The following is a 20,716-nucleotide window of genomic DNA, read 5'->3' as shown; positions in this document are numbered from 1 at the left end:
TACCTTTGGTTGCCAAAAAGCTATCTATCTCAGATTTAAAATTAGCAATTGAGCTAGCATCAATTGCCATTTGCGGAAGAGAGTTCCAAACTTCTACCACCCTTTGTGTGTAGAAGTGTTTTCTAATCTCACTCCTGAAAGGTCTGGCTCTAATTTTTAGACTGTGCCCCCTACTCCTAGAATCCCCAACCAGCGGAAATAGTTTCTCTCTGTCCACCCTATCTGTTCCCCTTAATATCTTATAAACTTCGATCAGATCACCCCTTAACCTTCGAAACTCTAGAGTATACAACCCCAATTTGTGTAATCGCTTCTCGTATCTTAACCCTTGAAGTCCGGGTAGGAGGAGAAATTGCACTCCCCTTTAATGTATCAATTCTCTCTGCTTCAACCACTCCACATTATCACCACTCTCTGTAAATTCCTCCTAAATTCTTTATTTGATCTGTTGGTTGCTGTCTTATATTTATGTCCCATTGTTCGGGATGGACCCGCCCACAGGAGGAAACAGTTTCTATACATCCCCCTCCAACACAAAGGGCCCGATATTACCAGGGCGGCGGGTTCGTGGCAGGGGGGGGGGGGACACGCGCCCGGTGAAATCAGCCTGCCCCGAACGCAATCACAGGCTGATTGGATCCACTTACCTCTTGTTCCGGGTTCCCCACTGCTAAGCTGCGCGGCGGGCGGACTGCGCATGCACAGTAAGGTCTGTCAGCTGGAGGAGCTGTATTTAAAGGGGCAGTCCTCCACTGACTGATGCTGCAAGAAATAGGAAAAAGTACAGCATGGAGCAGCCCAGGGGGAAGGCTGCTCCCAGGTTTAATGATGCCTCACTCCAGGTAACATTGGATGGGGTGAGGAGGAGGGGGAGGACAGCAATCCTCCCCCCGGCGGGCGGCAGGAAGCGGCCAACCTCTGCCACCAAGAAAGCCTGGCTCGAGATGGCAGAGGAGGTCACCTGCACCACCAACATATCGCCCACCTGCATACAAAGCAGGAAGCGCTGCAATGACCTAAGTAGGTCAGCCAAAGTGAGTACACTTACTCATTCCCCTACACTCTGTCTGCCACATCACCGCCCCCACCCCACATCTCCTTCTGCACTGCCAACACTACTCTGTTACATTACCCCTCATACCCACTCAAACCTCATCCTCATCTTACCTGCACTTACTCACCTCACCAGTACTCATCCCGCCACTACCACTCAACCCAATCCTCATACAATCTCATGGCTCTATCACATACTCACCCTCTCATGCATCTCTTTCACGGTCAGCCTCACTCAACCTGCCACTACCTGTGCTGCAGCCACAGGGCATGCATCAGATATGTGCAGTAGGCAGCGTAAGGCAAACGTGTCGTGAGCATGAAGGGGATGCACAAGGGTGTTTGAGGGTTTGTCATGGTTTGTACTTATATTTAATTTCTGACCAACTCACATTACATATATTGGCCATGATGTGGAGATGCCGGTGATGGACTGGGGTGGACAAATGTAAGGAATCTTACAACACCAGGTTATAGTCCAACAAATTTATTTTAAAATCACAAGCTTTCGGAGATTATCCCCTTCGTCAGGTGAATGAGTGAAAAGGTTCTCAAATCGCATATCTTATACTAGGCTGGGACAGCATCACACCAATCAAAAGGTGTCGTTGTTATTCAAACAGGCCAGTCACGGAGAACAGCACACGTCCCAGTACACTGGATATACATTGTGTCAATTATACAGACAGACAGAAAGAAACCCAAATGGCAGAGAGAGAGAGAGAATATTAAAAACATAACTTTTTTTTTCCCCCCTTTTTTTTTGCTGGTGGGGTTACGTGTAGCATGACATGAACCCAAGATCCCACTTGAGGCCGTCCTCATGGGTGCGGAACTTGGCTATCAACTTCTGCTCGACGATTTTGCTTTGTCGTGTGTCTCGAAGGCCGCCTTGGAGAACGCTTACCCGAAGATCGGTGGCTGAATGTCCTTGACTGCTAAAGTGTTCCCCGACTGGGAGGGAACCCTCCTGTCTGGCGATTGTTGCACGGTGTCCGTTCATCCGTTGTCACAGTGTCTGCATGGTCTCGCCAATGTACCATGCTCCGGGGCATCCTTTCCTGCAACGTATGAGGTAGACAACGTTGGCCGAGTCACAGGAGTATGAACCATGTACCTGGTGGGTGGTGTCCTCTCGTGTGATGGTGGTATCCATGTCCCAGCCTAGTATAAGATATGCGATTTGAGAACCTTTTCACTCATTCACCTGACGAAGGGGATAATCTCCGAAAGCTTGTGATTTTAAAATAAATTTGTTGGACTATAACCTGGTGTTGTAAGATTCCTTATATTATATTGGCACCACTACTGCCACGTCTTTGCGAATCTTGTCTGGTGTGTGCAATAATGCCCTTTCCTGAGGATCACAATGAAGACCCACAACTGATGCCACCCATTATGTCACTGCAGAGTGGGAGTAGGTGCATTTGCAGGGCTCTTTTGTGCAGACGACTGAGAGACGTCGGCGATGTCCCCGGTGGCACCCTGGAAGGATGCGGAAGGGAAGTTGTTGAGGGCAGTGGTGACTTTGACAGCGACAGGTAAGAAGATGGTGCTCGGGCCAGCCGGGAGCAGCTCGGCATGAAGGAGGCTGCAGATGTCCACGACTACATGTCGAGTGACTCTGAGCCTCCGTGTGCACTGCTGCTCAGAGAGGTCCAGGAAGCTGAGCCTCGGTCTGTAGACCCTGTGGCAAGGGTAGTGCCCTCTGCGACGCATCTCTCTCTGCCTTTGCCCTCCCTCCTGCTGTGCAGGTGGATGTGTCACAGAACTGTTGTAGAGCTCCACGTGTCAGAGGTGGATGGCGTGGCCGGCGAGGCTGGTGATGCTGTTCGCCCTCCAAGGAAGTCATGGCTGCAGCTACGGCGGCCCCCATCCGGAAGATGTACATCTGAGGGGGTCCGCAAGGTCGGTAAATGTGTCTGGACACCGGGGTAAGTGTGCAAGTTGGTGAATTGTATTGTTAGGAGGAGGGTGGTGGAGGCCAAACTTTGTCCAAAGTGACAGAGTGGCCTCCTGCAATGAGTGAGGGTCTCTTCCCCCCCCCGCCTCCCACCCACCTGTCAGCTGCCACAGGCTGATGGCTGCAACACGTCCATTTGAACTGGGAGTGTTTTCCCCCGTATGGGAAACAGTCCCAGTTGTTTGTAAAATCCCAACCCTCCTAAAATATCTCGTTAATCAGGTCTGTAAACGACCTGAAATACCAAGATAAATACTTTAAGTGGCACCCCGTTGGCTTTAATTGCCGGCGGGAGTCCCACATGCGGGGGCTGCGCGCGCATGTCAGCGCGTCTGTGGGAAACCTGGAAGTGGGCGGGTTGGAATCCCCGATTTTCGGAGCCCCCCCGCCAGGAATGCACCCGATCGCGGGTGCTAAAATCGACCCCAAAGTTTTCAAGGCATAGAATTTTCCCTTGAAAGGAAGCACCAGTTAGCACCCACTACCAGGAGTTACAAGGTGGAACTTTAAACTTGATTAGTGAAATACGACTGTCTTATTTTTCTATTTCTGAAAGGCTGATTATTTTAATATTTTTTAATCCTTCAACTGCCAGTAAAGTTCATGGCATTTTAAGGTTTCTACAGTTATTAACTTGTGCACTCTAACACCAAACCAAACCTTAAATGTTACAGGTATAGAAATGGCAGGAGTGGCGTCATTATTTATGAAATGGCCTCTATATTCCTGACTCGCAAGCCAAGCACTTGGCTTTTTCCACCTGGCTGACTTCTCCAAAGTGCACGGAGTAATTGATGGGACCCAAATTGCTCCTCTGGTCAGGATGGCACTTATATAAATAGAAAGGGCTTATTTCTTCAGCATATAGGTGTCACTGGAAGGTTGGCATTTATTGGCCACCATATTGCCCTGAGAAGGTGGTGGTGGGCCGTCTTCTTGAAATGCTGCAGTTGTAGCACTTTTTTGATACAACGAAGTGACTTGCTAGGTCACTTCAGAGAGCAGTTAAGAGTTAACCACGTTGGTGTGGAACTGGAGTTACATATAGACCAGAGAGAGTAAGGCCAGCGGGTTTCCTTCCCTAAAAGACATTAGTGAACCAGTTGGGTTTTTAGAATAATCCAACAGCTTCATGATCCCTCTTAGTGATGCCAGTTTTTTATTTCCAGATTTTACTTTTAAACTGAATTCAAATTCTCAAATTGCCATGGTGTCGGAGAACTCGCGTTCAAATAATTAGTCCAGGCCTCTGACATAACCAGTATGCTACTGTACCCTCTGTCAATGTGCACCTTGTGTCATGAGATTGTTCTGGTCACTGACCTGGTGAAGGGTTGGATTCTGGGGAACTAGGGACACCTCTCGTTACTGTGGTTCATGATCCCTCTGCACCAGCCTGAAGTAACAACAATAACAACTTGCATTTATATAGTGCCTTTAACGTAATAAAACATCCCACGGTGCTTCACAGCAGCATTATCAAACAAAGCAAAGGAATAGAAGGTTATGCTAATAGGGTTAGATGAAGTAGGGAGGAAGGAGCCTCATGTAGACCATAAACACTGGCATAGACCTGTTGGGCCGAATGGCCTGTATCTGTGCTTTGGTTTCGATGTAACTCAATGTAAAAGTTGACACCGAGCCACATAAGGAGATATTAAGACAGGTGACCAAAAGCTTGGTCAAAGAGGTAGATTTTAAGCAGTGTCTTAAAGGAGGAGAGAGAGTTAGAGAGGTGGAGAGGTTTAGGGAGGGAATTCCAGAGCTTAGGGCCTAGGCAGCTGAAGACATGGCCGCCAATGGTGGAGAGATTAAAATTGGGGATGCGCAAGAGGCAAGAATTGGAGGAGCACAGAGATCTCGGAGGGTTGTAGGGTTGGAGGAGATAGGGAGGGGACGAGGCCGTGGAAGGATTTGAAAACAAGGATGAGAATTTTAAAATCAAGACGTTCCCGGAGCGGGAGCCAGTGTAGATCAGCGAGCACAGTGGTGATGGGTGAATGGGACTTGCTGCGAGTTAGGATACAGGCAGCAGAGTTTTGGATGAGCTCAAGTTTATGGAGGGTGCAAGGTGGGAGGCCGGCCAGGAGAGCACTGGAATAGTCAAGTCTAGAGGTAACAAATGCACGGATGAGGGTTTCAGCAGCAGATGAGCTGAGATAGGGGCGGAGACAGACAATATAGTGAAACCCATGCCTCCCCTAGAGCAATCATTACACTCTTCGTTGGCATGGTCAAACAGTCTAGTTGTACCAATTCTTCTGCATCGTCATTGTGTGCTGCATGCTGCACAACATGGCTATTGCTAGAGCAGTGAGTACACAAAAGAGGAAAATGGAGACAGCCAAGGGAAGCCGCTGTACTATGTTGCTGGCACTAGCCTAGGCTGTCACTGCCTGTCCAATTGTTCAAGAGACATTCCTAGGGATCTACCGGCCATGATGGGGAACTAAGACTGCCAATTCTTGGGGCAACATTTCCATGGTGTCATCGTCGAAATATGGAACCCCAGATGATCTTTCCCATGTAGCTTCTCCCATTCTTGACGTAGAAGTGCCAACGCCAGCTTCACACAGAACGATCCCAATTCAACAGAAACCAATACAACTGAAGGACAGAATGGCAACCTATATGAGTTCTTTCAGCTCTGCAGCATCAATGGAGCCCTCTGCTAGTCTCACTGTTCCTGCTCTATCCCTGCCATCCACCAAGTTCCAGCCCCTTTAATAGGCTGCAGGCTTGAGTTTTCCTCCCCCGCAATAAGCATGCACCCAGTCACAGGTACAGTTTGCACTCAACATGTGCCCACAACATGGTAATGAGGCTCAACACAAAATCAGGTGACTCCTGGGAAGGGTACACTTCTGGAGTGCTGTGTGCCACTTGTGCCCTGGCGTACCACCCAGAGGAATATTAGGACTATTAACTCCAGACAATTAAAATAAACACCAAAAGCAATTTAAAAAGACACTACTTCTGCTCATCCTGCAGCATGCAGGTAGCTGTAGTTATGTTTGCAAGCAATCATTTCAAAGTCTTGGGTTATTAATTATTTGTTATTAAGTACAATGTAACTAAAATACTCAACAAATTAGATAAAAATACAAGTGAATATTTTATTGGAATAGAGCTACCTGAGAGACTGGTACTTGCTCTATAATAGAGGATTATTCTTCTCCAAGTACAGTGCCACAAAAGTTTGAAAAGCAGAAATGTTCAGCAGTTTCATACATAATACAATGACTTACTTTGTCCAATATTTTAACATTCATCAATTAAATTCATGAGCTTGGTCATTAGAATATTCAGCATTTTCAGAAATTTCCATTTTGCGTTTTGTTTTTTGTGTTGTTGGGTTGAGTGACTTCTCCCAGCCAAGGCCCCATCTCTATTAATATTAATCCAGGTCTGTTTTACTGTCAGACTCAGTAACTACTCCCAGATAAGGTCCTATCTTACAGACGTTATGGGGTACATTTTTGTCTTTACTGCCTGGGCATTAATCATTACCCTGATGAAAGGAAAATCTGTTGGGCAGGATTGCACATGAGTAACAGAAGCTGGTAGATTTTCCTTCCATGGAACATAAGATCAGGAGTAGGCCATTTAGTCCCTCGAGCCTGTTCCGCCATTCAGTGGGATCATGGCTGATCTGTGACCTAACCCCATATACTCACCGATCCCTTAATACCTTTGGTTAACAAAAATCTATCAATCTCAGATTTAAAATTAACAATTGATCTAGCATCAACTGCCGTTTGTGGAAGTGAGTTCCAAACTTCCACCACCCTTTGCATGTAGAAGTATTTCCTAACTTCACTCCTGAAAATCCTGGCTCTAATTTTTAGGCTATGCCCCTAGTCCTAGACTTCCCAACCAGCGGAAATAGTTTCTCTCTATCTAGCCTATCAGTTCCCCTTAATATCTTTAAAACTTTGATCAAATCATCCCTTAATCATCTAAATTCCAGGGACTACAACCCTAGTTTGTGTAATCTCTTCTTTTGATTTAACCCTTGGAGTCCAGGTAGCATTCTAGTAAATCTACGCTGCATTCCCTCCAAGGCCAATGTATCTTTCCTAAGGTGCGGTGCCCAGAACTGAACACAGTACTCCAGGTGTGGTCTAACTAGGGCTGTAGCATAACTTCTATCCCCTTATATTCTAGTAACTTCTTTCCTGAGCTCAGGAAGTCTCAAGGCACTTTACAGTCAATGAAGTACTTTTGAAGTTTTCTCACTGTTGTAATGTAGGTAAACGCAGCTGCCAATTTGTGCACAGCAAGGTCCCACAAACAGCAATGTGGTAATAACCAAACAATGTGTTTTCTTGATGTTGTATGAGGGATAAATATTGATCAGGACACCAAGAAAACTCCCCTGCTTTTCTCCAAATAGTGCGACGGTATTTTTTATATCCATCTGAAAGGGCAGACGGTGCCTCGGTTTAACATCTCATCTGAAAGACAGCACCTGCAACAATGCAGCACTCCCTCAGTACTGCATTGGAGTATCAGCCTAGATTTTGTGCTCAAGTCTCTGGAGTGGGGCTTGAATCCACAACCTGCTGCCTCAGCTTAGCTGCCTTCAATAGGTGGAGAGAAATTTCCCAAGTTTTTTCCTGAAATTGGCCACAGGTTTTTCTGTTTTTTTTGCCTGAAAGATAGTTGACATTGCACCGATCATTTACACTCATCGCTCCTGTGACAATTAGATTCATTTGAACTCAGCATGGGTCATTGCCAAGATAGGCTAGTGGATTCCACTCTTGGAGCAGGCAGGCGAGGTACTCAGTTTGGCTAAAAGTTGACACTAGGGTCAGGCTTTGAAGGAAAAGATCTGCAAAAGCAGTCAGGCAGCAAAGTCTACAAGAAGATTGAAAAGATAGGAGGCTGCAGGGAGAGAAGGTTCTGCCATGGGTATAAGACAGGATCCAGGGGAGTTATTCTTTTTAAATTAAGTAAGACAACTCACTGAAGGAGGTTAGCATAAAATGTCCATTATTTTCTATTATTACTCAGACAAGTATTGATGGAGATAAGTGAAAGTGATTGTAACTGTGGTTCTGTATCTTCACATTATTGTGGAATAAAGCAGCCTAATAATTCATATCAAGCCTCAGCTTACCTAATGATTACTCAGTCCACTGTTGGGGAAATTGAAGAAATATATACGCAAAGAGCAAGAGGATCCAGTCCAGATCATATCGTTACATTACTGGGTGATACTAAGTATATAGCAGTGTGAGTCAACTCCCATAAAAGGAAGATGCTCAGACTGCTTGCAGGACTCATTAACCCCACTGAACCCGAGAAGGTGTCTATGGCAGACTTGGATTTGTAACAAGGGGTTTGAGCAAATAAAAATAATTTCTGATTGAGAAGTGATTGTCATAATATTGTGGGAAAGTGGAACTTTAGAGTCTGTGTTGTGGAGAGGTGGTCAAGAGGCAATGTAAATGGCTTGCTTGGACTGATTCAATTATAAACTGCACTACAGTTGTGAAACACCTTCAATTTGAAGTGACTGTAGAGTATTTGCTAGATTCCTTTTCATTTATGGACTGAATGTTCAACATTAAACATCTGTTTCTCATTTCAGGCAACAGTACTTGAAGGCTTGATCCTTATTTAATGCTGGGTAAACATGGTACCTCAAACACAGCGTTAAATCTAATTTCTGAACATTCTGCAATACATTTTCAATTTCTTATGCATTCATTGCCCTTTTGCGAGGATCATGTTCACTCCACTAATATTTGGCAGCTTGTGCATCATTCTTCCCAGTTCCCAGTGCTAACATTTGAAAAAATGTGCTGCCAGAATCTGAAGAGAGAAAGGAAATAAAAAGATAATCTACTTGATTCGAGAGACAGCTGATAATTCTAGCAGAACACTTTAGAAAGAGATTAATCACTGATTTCAATGTTAGCAAGTTTTTCATTTATATTAATGAAAACCCACCAAAGAATTTGGTGTCTGTAGTATGACCCATGTATGTTAATCACATATATCAAAGATGCTGCATATTTTGCAGTTGAGTTTTTGGCTCAATTTGTGGACTTCTCCCCTGTGCTGTAGACTCTTACCGGAGAATAAGCAATTTAGCTTGTATGGAATGTATTGTACATTTTGAATTTCCATCCCTAATGTCCTTATTTTTGGTTCTTTGTGGTACCAATTCTCCATAGTGTCTGGCCAAAGGATTGCGAGAGTGTCAGCCAAAGTGTAGCCAAACCGTCATTGCTTAAGGGAGAGTGAAACCCTCTCACTGTATCAGCTGCTCTAAAATAACGTGAGAAAAATGAAATTGTTGTTTGGCCCTTAAGCAGTAAATGACAAATGAAAAACAATTTAAGCACAAGGGTAGTGCATATAAACACATTTAATAATATTGAGGAAAGAAATTGCTCAATTATCAGAAAAAGCATCCCTGAGAAGTTGCAAACTGTGTGTTTTGTTCCCAACTCTGTACCGCTGGGTTCTGAAAAGGAGCAAAGCAGACACACAGCACTTAGAGAGAAACCACAGTATGCCCAGCAGCGAAGTATGGAAACTTGGGACGAGAGTAAAGAAAATTAACAAATGTAAGTGTTTATTTATCTGCAGCAGCACCAGGAGTGAGACAGCACAAAACCTGACGTAGCCACATGCTGTCTGGGATAGAAGCCAGACTTTACTGCAAACAAAAACTGCCATTGTGGATTTTATTTGCTAAAATGGTGATAAATTCAAACTAATTTGACTTCCATGCAGGCCTCAATAGTAAAGTAAAAACATGCAAATAAAAGTACCTGTCAAACCACAGATCAGATATACGTCTCAAGAAGCAGAGATTTTGGGGAGCAGTACAAATGAAAGTAGAATTTTGAATAAAACTTAACAGGAATTCCATTAAAATTCTCAGTTTCACTCAGAATATTTTGACATAGTGGAGTAATTTTTAACTGTCCCAAAACAGGCATGAAGTTGGCGCTGAGTCTATGGTGCTTGCCCAAAGCCACTGTCAGATTTGGGCTTCAGTTGAATTTAATCGGTGTGCTGTAGGCACCAAACGGACACTGCTCGTCAGTTTTGTGAGGCTGAAAATCAACCAGCTTTTGCATGCAGCTGGCTGGCAGGTTGGGCCTGTTTTGGGGATGATCCGATCCCATGGTGTGGGGTGGGGGGGTGGGGGGGGGTGAGGAGTGGGGGTTGGGTAAGAACAGGCCAGCAGCAGGTCTCTGTAGTTTTGTGGGGCCTGGAGGAGCACTCCCCCTAAAATTTCCCAGGCTGGTAACTGGGCCTAACGCATGCTCCACCCATTTGTACATGAAAATGGTAATTGGGGTCCTACAGCCAACATTGGACCCTCATTTGCATATTTAAACAGCCTCCCACCTGTTTTGGATGGGATTGCTGTCACCCTTTTAAAGGCTTGCCTAAAAATTGAACCAGGCAAGCCTTGAATTTCAAAGGGGTGCCCATTTTCCAGGCAAGAAATGGGCAAGCGGCAGTTGAAAATTGCTCCTGGTGTATTTTCTGTACTCTGGCATAGCCCTTATTGAAGCTCAGTATCACAGAATAGTTCCATCCTTGGGTCATCATCAAATGTCAGCTTGCTATTTGTAACTAATCTAATATTTGCTAAATGGAAACAAATGATATGAGTTATTGGGCCAGCAGTGAGTTTGACATTACATTTTCCCACCTGCAGACTGTACAGTCTTTGAGAGAAACCATGGAATGTTGTGGAAAATGCTATCAGTTGAGGCGAAATGTATTCTGTTTAAAAATTGGATTTTTAAAATTTATTCTAACATATGTAATGCACAAATGGTGCAGACAGAAGAAATAATGGTACAACACAAGGTCCTACCCAGAACTGGGCCGAAATTTGAGAAAGCCATGAAAAAGAAATAAAAGGTTTGAACGTTTAAAGGTTGCCCGTTCCTTGAAGTAAAAAAGCAATGGCCATGTGCATTACAACAACAACAACCTGCATTTATATAGTGCCTTTAACGTAAAAAATAAATCTCAAAGTGGTTCACAGAATCATAATTAGACAAAAATTGCGCTGAGCCAAAGAAGGAACTATTAGGGGCAATGACTAACAACTTGGTCAGAGGGGTAAGTTTTAAGGAAGGTCTTAACGGAGGAGAGGGAGGTGGAGAGATTTAGGAAGGGAATTCAGACCTTAAGACCTAGACACCTGAAAGCACAGCCGCTGATGATGAGGCAAAGGGAGTGGGAGATGCACAAGAGGCCAGAGTTGGAACGACAACAGTGTAGAGTTCTCGGAGCGTTGTGCGGATGGTGAAGGTTACAGAGATAAGGAGAGGCGAGACCCTAAGGGGATTTAAGCACAAGGGTGAGAATTTTAAATTGGAGACATTGAAGGATCAGCCACCAATGTAAATCAGTGAGCACATGGGTGATGGGTAAGTGGGACTTAATGCTGCTTAGGATACGGGCAGCAGAGCTTTGGATGAGCTGAAGATTATGGAAGGTGGAGGATGGGAGACAGGCCAGGAGAGCATTGGAATAGCTGAGTCTGAAGATGACAAATATGTGGTGGGTTTCAGCAGCAGAGGCAGGCGCAGAGACAGGCAGTGCTATGGCGGTGGAAGTAGGTAGTCTTTGTGATGGAGAGGTTATGGAGTCAGAAGCTCAACTCGGGCTCAAATAGGATGCCATGGTTGGGAACAGTTTGGTTGAACCCGAGACAATGTTCATGGAGGGGGATGGAATCGGTGGCGATACAGATTTTGTAATGGGGCTGAAGAGAATGGCTTCGGTCTTCTCAACGTTTAACGTGGGAGAAATTGGAGCTCATCCAGGACTAGATGTCGGACAAACAGGCTGACTACACAGAGGCAGTGGAGGTGATAGAGGTGGTGGAGAGGATGAGCTGGGTGTCATCAGCATACACGTGGGACCTAATGCCATGTCTTTGATGATGTCACCGAGGGGCAGCATGTAAACGACGAACAGGAGGAGTCAAGGATAGATCCTTGGGGGACTCCAAAGGGAATAATGCAGGAGTGAGAAGAGAAGACATTTCTGGAGATGCTCCGGCTACGATTGGAAAGGTAAGAGTGGAACCAAGCAAAGTCATCCTACTGAGCTGGACAACAGAGGAGAGGCATTGGAATAAGATGGTGTAAAGGCTGCAGGAAGATCGAGATGGACTAGAAGAAATATTGCACAATGGTCACAGTCTCAGAGGATGTTATTTTGACTTTGATTCGTGCTGTGACAGAGGTAGAAGCCTGATTAGAGAGACTCAAACCATGGAGTTGCAGTATTTGGGAGTTAGAAAGTGTAGTTGTAAGTGGGAAAAGAAAAAAAAACTTGCATTTCTAAAGCGCCTTTCACTACTTGTTTATTTTTTTGTCGTTTATTCTCTCTGGGGCTTCCAGTGCCATGCACTACTGCTTATGTTCTGTATATAGAAAAAGAACAAAGAACTTTCATTTATATAGCACCTTTCACAACCTCAGGACATCCCAAAGCGCTTCACAACCAATGAAGTACTTTTGAAATGTGGTCACCGTTGTAACATAGGGAAATGCGACAGCCAATTTGCACACAGAAAGGTCCCACAAACAGCAATGAGATAAATGACCAAGTAATCTGTTTTAGTGATGTTGGTTGAGGGATAAATGTTATTCAGGAGAATTCTCCTGCTATAATCCTGGTAAACCTCCTCTGTATCCTCTCCAAGGCCTTGATATCCTTCCTAAAATGTGATGCCCAGAATTGTACACAATACTCCAGCTGAGGCCTAATCAGTGATTTGTAAAGGTTTAGCATGACTTCCATGTTTTTGTATTCAATGTCCCTGTTTACAAAGCCACCTTATCAACTTGCCCTGCCACCTTCAAAGATTTGTGAATATCCACCACAGGTCCCTCTGCTCTTGCATCCCCCTCAGAATAGTACCATTTAGATTATACTGCCTCTCCATGTTGTTCCTCCCAAGTGCATCACTTCACACTTATCCGCATTAAATTGCATCTGCCATGTGTCTGCCCATTTCACCAGTCTGTCTGTATCTTCCTGAAGTCTGCTAGTATCCTCTTCACTATTTACTACCAAGTTGCCAAGTTTTGTATCATCCGCAAAGTTCGAAATTGTACTTCCTATACCCAAGTCCAGTTCATTTATATGTAACAAGAAAAGCATTGGTCCTAATACCGATCCCTGGGGGACCCCACAGCATACTTCTCTCCAGTCAGAAAAACATCTGTTCACCACAATTCTCTGTCTCCTATCCTTTAGCCAATTACGTACCCAAGTTACCATTGTCTCTTTAATCCCATGTGCTTCTATTTTCCAAATAAGTCTGTTGTGTGGTACTTTATCAAATGCCTTTTGAAAGTCCATATTTACAACATCTACTGCATTAACTTCATCAACCCTCTCTGATTCTTCATCAAAGAACTCAATCAGGTTAGCCAGACATGATTTGCTTTTAACAAATCTGTGCTGGCTGTCCCTTATTAACCCATGCTTCTCCAAGTGAGAATTAATTTTGTCATTGACAGTGGTCTCTAGAAGTTTTCCCACCACTGATGTTAGACTGATTGGCCTGTAGTTACCAGGTTTATCCCTCTCTTTTTTGAATAGGGGTGTAACATTTGCAATCCTCCAGTCCTCTGGCACCACTCTCATATCCAAGGAGGATTGAAAGATTGTGGTCAGAGCTTCTGCTATCTCCACCCTTGCTTCCCTCAGCAACATAACATGCATCCCATCTGGACCGGGTGACTTGTTAACTTTGAGTGAAGCCAACCTATTTAGCACCTCCTTTCTATCTATTTTTTATCCTATCCTATATTTCTACTCCCTCCTCCTCTGCTGCGACATTAACTCTTCTTTGTGAGGACAGATGCAAAGTATTCATTCAGTATCTCAGTCATGCCTTCTACCTCCACATGAAGATTTCCTTCTTTGTTCCTAATTGGCCCCACCATTCCTTTAACTATCCTTTTACATTGTATATGTTTATAAAATATTTTTGGGTTCCATTTTATATTACCCGCTAATCTTTTCTCATATTCTCTCTTTGCCCTTCTTATATCCTTATTCAATTTCCCCCTTTATTCTCTGTATTCTACCTAGTTTTCTACTGTATTCTGTACCTGACATTTGTCATAAACCTCCTTTTTCTATTTTATTTTAACCTCTATTTCCTTTGTCATCCAAGGAGCTCTAGCGTTGGATGCCGCATCTTTCTTCCTTATGGGAATATGCTTGGTTTGTACCCGAACTATCTCTGCTCATTGCTCATTTACTGTTTTCTTGGCCAATCTTTGTTTCCAGTCTACCTGTGCAAGTTCCCTTCTCAAATCACTGAAATTGGTTCCTTTTCAGTTGGGTATTTTCACTGTTGATTTTTCTTTGTCCCTTTCCATAACTACTTTAAACCTAATTATATTATGATCACTATTACCCAGACGTTCTCCCACTGAAACATATTCCACCTGCCCTACTTCATTCCCCAGATCTAGATCCAGCACTGCTTTCTTCCTTGTTGGGCTAGAAACATACTGATTAATAAAGTTCTCTTATACACATTTTAGAAATTCTTCATCCTCCTTGCCCTTTACACTACTTTTTCTCCAGTCTACATTAGGGTAATTGAAGTCCCCTACTATTACTGCTCTGTTATTTTTACATTTCTCTGAAATGTTCCTACAGATTGGGAGAACTCTTGCTGTTCTTCCTCCAATAATACCATGGAGCTGAAGGGTGACGAGGCCTTAGTTAAACATCTTCGATTGAGCCTACTGATTGAGTTGAGTGCCACAACTGACGCTGGCAGACAGGCTGGTGGAACGGGCAGCCATGTGGCAGATGAAATTTAACGCAAAAAAGTGCAGTGATACATTTTAGTAGGAAGAATGAGGAGAGGCAATGGAAACTAAAATGTACAATTTTAAAAGGGGTACAGAACAGAGATCTGGAGGTATACGTACATAAATCGTTGAAAGTGGCAGAGTTAAGAAAGCAGACGGGATCCTGGGCTTTATAAATAGATGCATAGAGTACAAAAACAAGGAGGTTATGATGAACCTTTATAAAACACTGGTTCAGCCACAACTGGAGTATTGTGTCCTCCCCCACAGCACTAGTTTGACCAAATACCTTCAAAGCATGATCATTGATCACTTCTAAATTATTTTATTTTTCTGTCTATGCCAATGGACCTTTTTGTGCTAAATATGTGCTTACTGTTACCTGTTCTATATGTCTCCAGATTAAAATGTATCTTGTCATATTTCAGCTGATCTACATAATTGGTTCTCATTCTCCTTTCCACTCATGACCTGCTCACAGTGCTTTGAATCAGAGCAAATTTAATAATACTACTACAGACACCCTGTTCCATATCATTCACAAATATTGTAATTAGCAGAGGTCCCAGTGGAAGATCACTGGTTACTTTTTCCCAGGCAGTGAAAGGCATGGATGTTAGGGAACTTGGGGAAATAAATAGTGATGTCTTGAGGAGTGTACATATTACAGAGAGGGAGGTGCTGGAAGTCTTAACGCGCATCAAGGTAGATAAATCTCCGGGACCTGATGAAATGTATCCCAGGACGTTATGGGAGGTTAGGGAGGAAATTGCGGGTCCCCTAGCAGAGATATTTGAATCATCCACCGCTACAGGTGAGGTGCCTGAAGATTGGAGGGTAGCAAATGTTGTGCCTTTGTTTAAGAAGGGCGGCAGGGAAAAGCCTGGGAACTACAGACCAGTGAGCCTGACATCTGTAGTGGGTAAGTTGTTAGAGGGTATTCTGAGGGACAGAATCTACAGGCATTTGGAGAGGCAGGGACTAATTAGGAACAGTCAGCATGGTTTTGTGAGAGGAAAATCATGTCTCACGAATTTGATTGAGTTTTTTGAAGGGGTAACCAAGAAGATAGATGAGGGCTGTGCAGTAGACGTGGTCTACATGGACTTCAGCAAAGCATTTGACAAGGTACCGCATGGTAGGTTGTTACATAAGGTTAAATCTCATGGGATCCAAGGTGAGGTAGCCAATTGGATACAAAATTGGCTTGACGACAGAAGACAGAGGGTGGTTGTCGAGGGTTGTTTTTCAAACTGGATGCCTGTGTCCAGCGGTGTGCCTCAGGGATCGGTGCTGGGTCCGCTGTTATTTGTTATTTATATTAATGATTTGGATGAGAATTTAGGAGGCATGGTTAGTAAGTTTGCAGATGACACCAAGATTGGTGGCATTGTGGACAGTGAAGAAGGTTATCTAGGATTGCAACGGGATCTTGATAAATTGGGCCAGTGGGCCGATGAATGGCAGATGGAGTTTAATTTAGATAAATGTGAGGTGATGCATTTTGGTAGATCGAATCGGGCCAGGACCTACTCCGTTAATGGTAGGGCGTTGGGGAGAGTTATAGAACAAAGAGATCTAGGAGTACAGATTCATAGCTCCTTGAAAGTGGAGTCACAGGTGGATAGGGTGGTGAAGAAGGCATTCAGCATGCTTGGTTTCATTGGTCAGAACATTGAATGCAGGAGTTGGGATGTCTTGTTGAAGTTGTACAGGGCATTGGTGAGGCCACACTTGGAGTACTGTGTACAGTTCTGGTCACCCTATTATAGAAAGGATATTATTAAACTAGAAAGAGTGCAGAAAAGATTTACTAGGATGCTACCGGGACTTGATGGTTTGACTTACAGGGAGAGGTTAGACAGACTGGGACTTTATTCCCTGGAGAGTAGGAGGTTAAGGGGTGATCTTATAGAAGTCTATAAAATAATGAGGGGCATAGATAAGGTCGATAGTCAAAATCTTTTCCCAAAGGTAGGGGAGTCTATAACGAGGGGGCACAGATTTAAGGTGAGAGGGGAGAGATACAAAAGGATCCAGAGGGGCAATTTTTTCACTCAAAGGGTGGTGAGTGTCTGGAACGAGCTGCCAGAGGCAGTAGTAGAGGCGGGTACAATTTTGTCTTTTAAAAAGCATTTGGACAGTTACATGGGGAAGATGGGTATCGAGGGATATGGGCCAAGTGCAGGCAATTGGGACTAGCTTAGTGGTATAAACTGGGCGACATGGACATGTTGGGCCGAAGGGCCTGTTTCCATGTTGTAACTTCTATGATTCTATGATTCTATGATTCAGTGCATTTTTAATTTATCATAGGAACAAGAGTAGGCCAGTCAATCCCTCAAGCCTGTTCCGCCATTCAGCTAGGTCATGGCAGATCTGAACCTCAACTCCATTTAGCTGCTTTTGTTCCATATCCCTTGAAACCCTTACCTAACAAAAATCTATCGATCTCAGTCTTGAAAATTTCTATTGGCACAGCATCCGCAGACTTTTGGGGGGGAAGAGAGTTCCAGATTTCCACTACCCTTTGTGTGAAAAAGTGCTTCCTGATTTCATTCCTAAATGGCCTAGCTCTATTTTTAAGATTATGCCCCCTTGTTCTGGATTCCTCACCAGAGGAAATCGTTTTCCTGTATCTACCCTATCGAATCCCTTAATTATCACCTTCTACCTTATGTTGCCAAGCCAATTCTCAATCCATCTTGATAATTTGTTAATTATTCCACGAGCTTTAAGTTCCCTTACTAAACTCATACAAAGAACTTGGTCAAATGTCTTTTGAAAATCCACCCTCATTCTCTAGCTTAGTTATGCCCTCATGCAATTCCAGTGAGTTTGTAAGGCCCATTACTTCTGAAACCATGCTGACTATGTTCTTTAAATGCCCATTTATAGCATTCTGTAGAATGTCCTTAAGCACTTTTCACACTATGAATGTTAGGGTAACTGGACTGTCTTTACGAAGTTTGTGCCTTACTCATTTTTTGAATATTGGAACCATATGTCATGCTCTGTTCTTTGTTACGTCTCCAGTATTTATGGAGCGCTGAGAAATGCAACTAGTGGTTACACAGAGGTAGGTATCTCTCGTTTACTCTTACCTAGTGCCTAGTGTCGCTTTAGCTGCAAGTTGGTTCACAGTAACATTTTGTGTCTGTTTCTTCTGATGTTTTCATTGTTCTGTGTGTGACCTCCACTGGTTTAGAGGTGAAAATTCAGTACATGAACCTGGTGATCTAGGGTTGAAGGTTCAATGTTTGATCACTTATGATTAAGGCGGGTGAAGATTTAGTCTCTGACCTGCTGACAGCAACCGATGGATACCTGCTAAACCTCCTCCCTTCAGTTGCCAAGTTGCACTTCTTTTACTCGGCGTCCATTTTCCCCCGTGCCTCTGCCAGGCATGGTAAACTGCCATCTTCTGGGTAAGGAGCCTTGGAGTGCTAAACAGGACAAATCATCCTCACACCCACCTCATGCAGCATCCCAATTCACCATGAGGTCAGGCTGCACAAGCCTTTGAGTCTCTGCATCAGCTATCTGAGAGTTGTCTGCCTTTAGCATAGTAGAAGGACCAACAAGCAGTGGTATAAATAGAAAGAACTTGCATTTATATAGCACCTTTCACAACCTCAGGATGTTCCGATGCACTTTACAACCAATGCAGTACTTTTGAAGTGTAGTCACTGTTGTACTGAAGGAAAATGCAGCAGCCAGTGTGCACACAGCAAGGTCCGTATCCTGCTGTGGGAAGTGCCCAGTCCATGTTCAGTTCTCATATTGTCATTGTGAGGTTGGGATCAACGAAACTCTGTATCAATGTTCGTTGCTGCTCCAACATGATGCATTACAGCCTAAAATATTTTAATATTTTTAAAATGCTAATTACATTTTTTAATGAAGAGACTGAAGTATGGGAAAACTTGAATTACATTCCCAGGGGAAGAGGTCAATAGGTGTTTGACTGACTCTTCAGAATAATGAAGAGAATTGACAAGCTAGATTGGGAAATATTCTTCCCACAAACTGGAGAATCCAGCACCAGAGGACATTCATAATAATAAAAGTCAAACTAAACCAGTTAAAACAAATGTGGAAAATGTTTCTTCACACAAAGTGGATGAAATTCATCACGAGTAGTAGTGTAAAACAAGCAATAGTGAATCGGCGCTCACTTAACACTGTGCCCGATTTTATTGGCCACCCGCTTAACACTGTACCCGATTCTCTATTCCATGGATGACGGACAGGCTGCCGATTCACGACTGCCCATTTTACGCTATTGCCCACGACCAATTTCATGCAGAGTTGTAAAGATGTGGAAGGCACTGCCCCAAAAGGTTATAGCTATTAAATCAATTGAGATGTTTAAAAGGGAGCTAGACACTTGCTTGGGAAGTAAGGATATTAAGGGAAATGGAGAGAGGGTTGGGAATTAGGATTAAGGAAGTAGAGATGACATGGCAATGCCTCGATTTTAAAATTCTCATCCTTGTTTTCAAATCCCCCCATGGCCTTGCTCCCCCCTCCCTATCTCTGTAACCTCCCCCAGCCCTACAACCCTCCGAGATCTCTGCGCTCCTCCAATTCTGGCCTCTTGCGCATCCCCGATTTTCATCACTCCACCATTGGCGGGCGTGCCTTCAGCCACCTAGGCCCTAAGTGCTAGAATTCCCTCCCTAAACCTCTGCACCTCTCTACCTCTCCTCCTTTAAGACGCTCCCTAAAACCTACCTCTTTGACCAACCTATCCTAATATCTCCTTATGTGGCTTGATGTCAAATTTTGTTTAATAATCACTCCTGTGAAGCGCCTTGGGATGTTTTAGGCCGTTAAAGGTGTTATATAAATGCAAGTTGTTGGTGTTGGCTAACAAAATGGGACAGCAGGGTCGATTAATTGAATGGGCTACTCCTGTTCCTATGCTCCAATTTACTGTTTTGAGTGGCCCTGTTAAAATTCCAACCATGTGCAATGTATAAAATGAACACAGAAGTAGTCCATCTGGGGCAGTTAACTACTAAGGCCCTGAAATTCCTCAGGAGCTCCTGTAATTATTCAGGAGGCTGAGAGCAGAGAGGGGTTGGACTGGGGCGGTGCACGATGGGGCCCAGTGGAGCAGAACTTCCACCTGCCTACTGTCAATATTCGTAATGTTGTCCAAAATCCTGAGGACAGAGTAATTTGAATGTTCTGGTGGGCGCCTGTGCTGTTTCTGGTGGAATGGGAGCACCTTGCTGAGCAGGGGTGGGAGGAATTTTGCTATGGCTCTTTGCTGCAGCTTTAGGGGGCCCACACAGCTTTCGAAGGGAGTGCCAAAATGTTGAAAATGTTTCTATTTCTTTCTTCTGGTTCTGGTAATGCAATTGATCACTGGATTTTTAATTTTTAAACTAACCCCCACCCCTTCTGGTTTTATTCCACTGGGTTCCTGAGACTCTACCACCAAGGTGGGAGAGGGCACAAAAGCTGACAATATTGATCTAGTAATGCAGGTTTTAATAATCCTGTTTAAATCTCTCCAATCAGGATTCTACCCCTACTATAGCACCGAAACGGACCTAACCAAGTCAAAATGACATCCTTTGTGACTGTGAATGTGGTGCTTTATTGCTTCTCATCCTCCTCTACCTCTCTGCAGCCTTTGACATGGTAAACCACACCATCCTCCTCCAATACCACTACTCCATTGTCCAACTCCATGGGACTGCCCTCGCATGGCCCCACTTACCTATTTGATCATAGCCAGAGCATCTCCAGCAATGGCTTCTCTGCCCACCCTTGCACCATTATCTCTAAGGATCAATCCTTAGTCCCCTCCTCATCCTCACCTACATGCTATCCCTTGGTGACACGA

The 20,716-nt window shown here is 44.0% G+C and overlaps 1 protein-coding gene across 1 annotated transcript in view; it reads left to right on the top strand.

Moving 5' to 3' along the window:
* LOC137304580 (thrombospondin type-1 domain-containing protein 4-like) overlaps window positions 1-20,716 on the top strand; it is a 99,543-nt gene that overhangs the window by 7,066 nt on the left and 71,761 nt on the right. Inside the window, exon 3 of the mRNA XM_067973226.1 lies at window positions 17,893-17,935. Coding sequence (XP_067829327.1) covers window positions 17,893-17,935 — 43 coding nt within the window. The remainder of the gene's footprint in view (window positions 1-17,892; window positions 17,936-20,716) is intronic.

The sequence above is a fragment of the Heptranchias perlo genome, chromosome 38, assembly GCF_035084215.1.
Source record: "Heptranchias perlo isolate sHepPer1 chromosome 38, sHepPer1.hap1, whole genome shotgun sequence".
Taxonomy (NCBI): Eukaryota; Metazoa; Chordata; class Chondrichthyes; order Hexanchiformes; family Hexanchidae; genus Heptranchias; species Heptranchias perlo.
The sequence above is the reverse complement of the archived record's forward strand: the minus strand, read 5'-3'. Positions and strand labels throughout refer to the sequence as shown.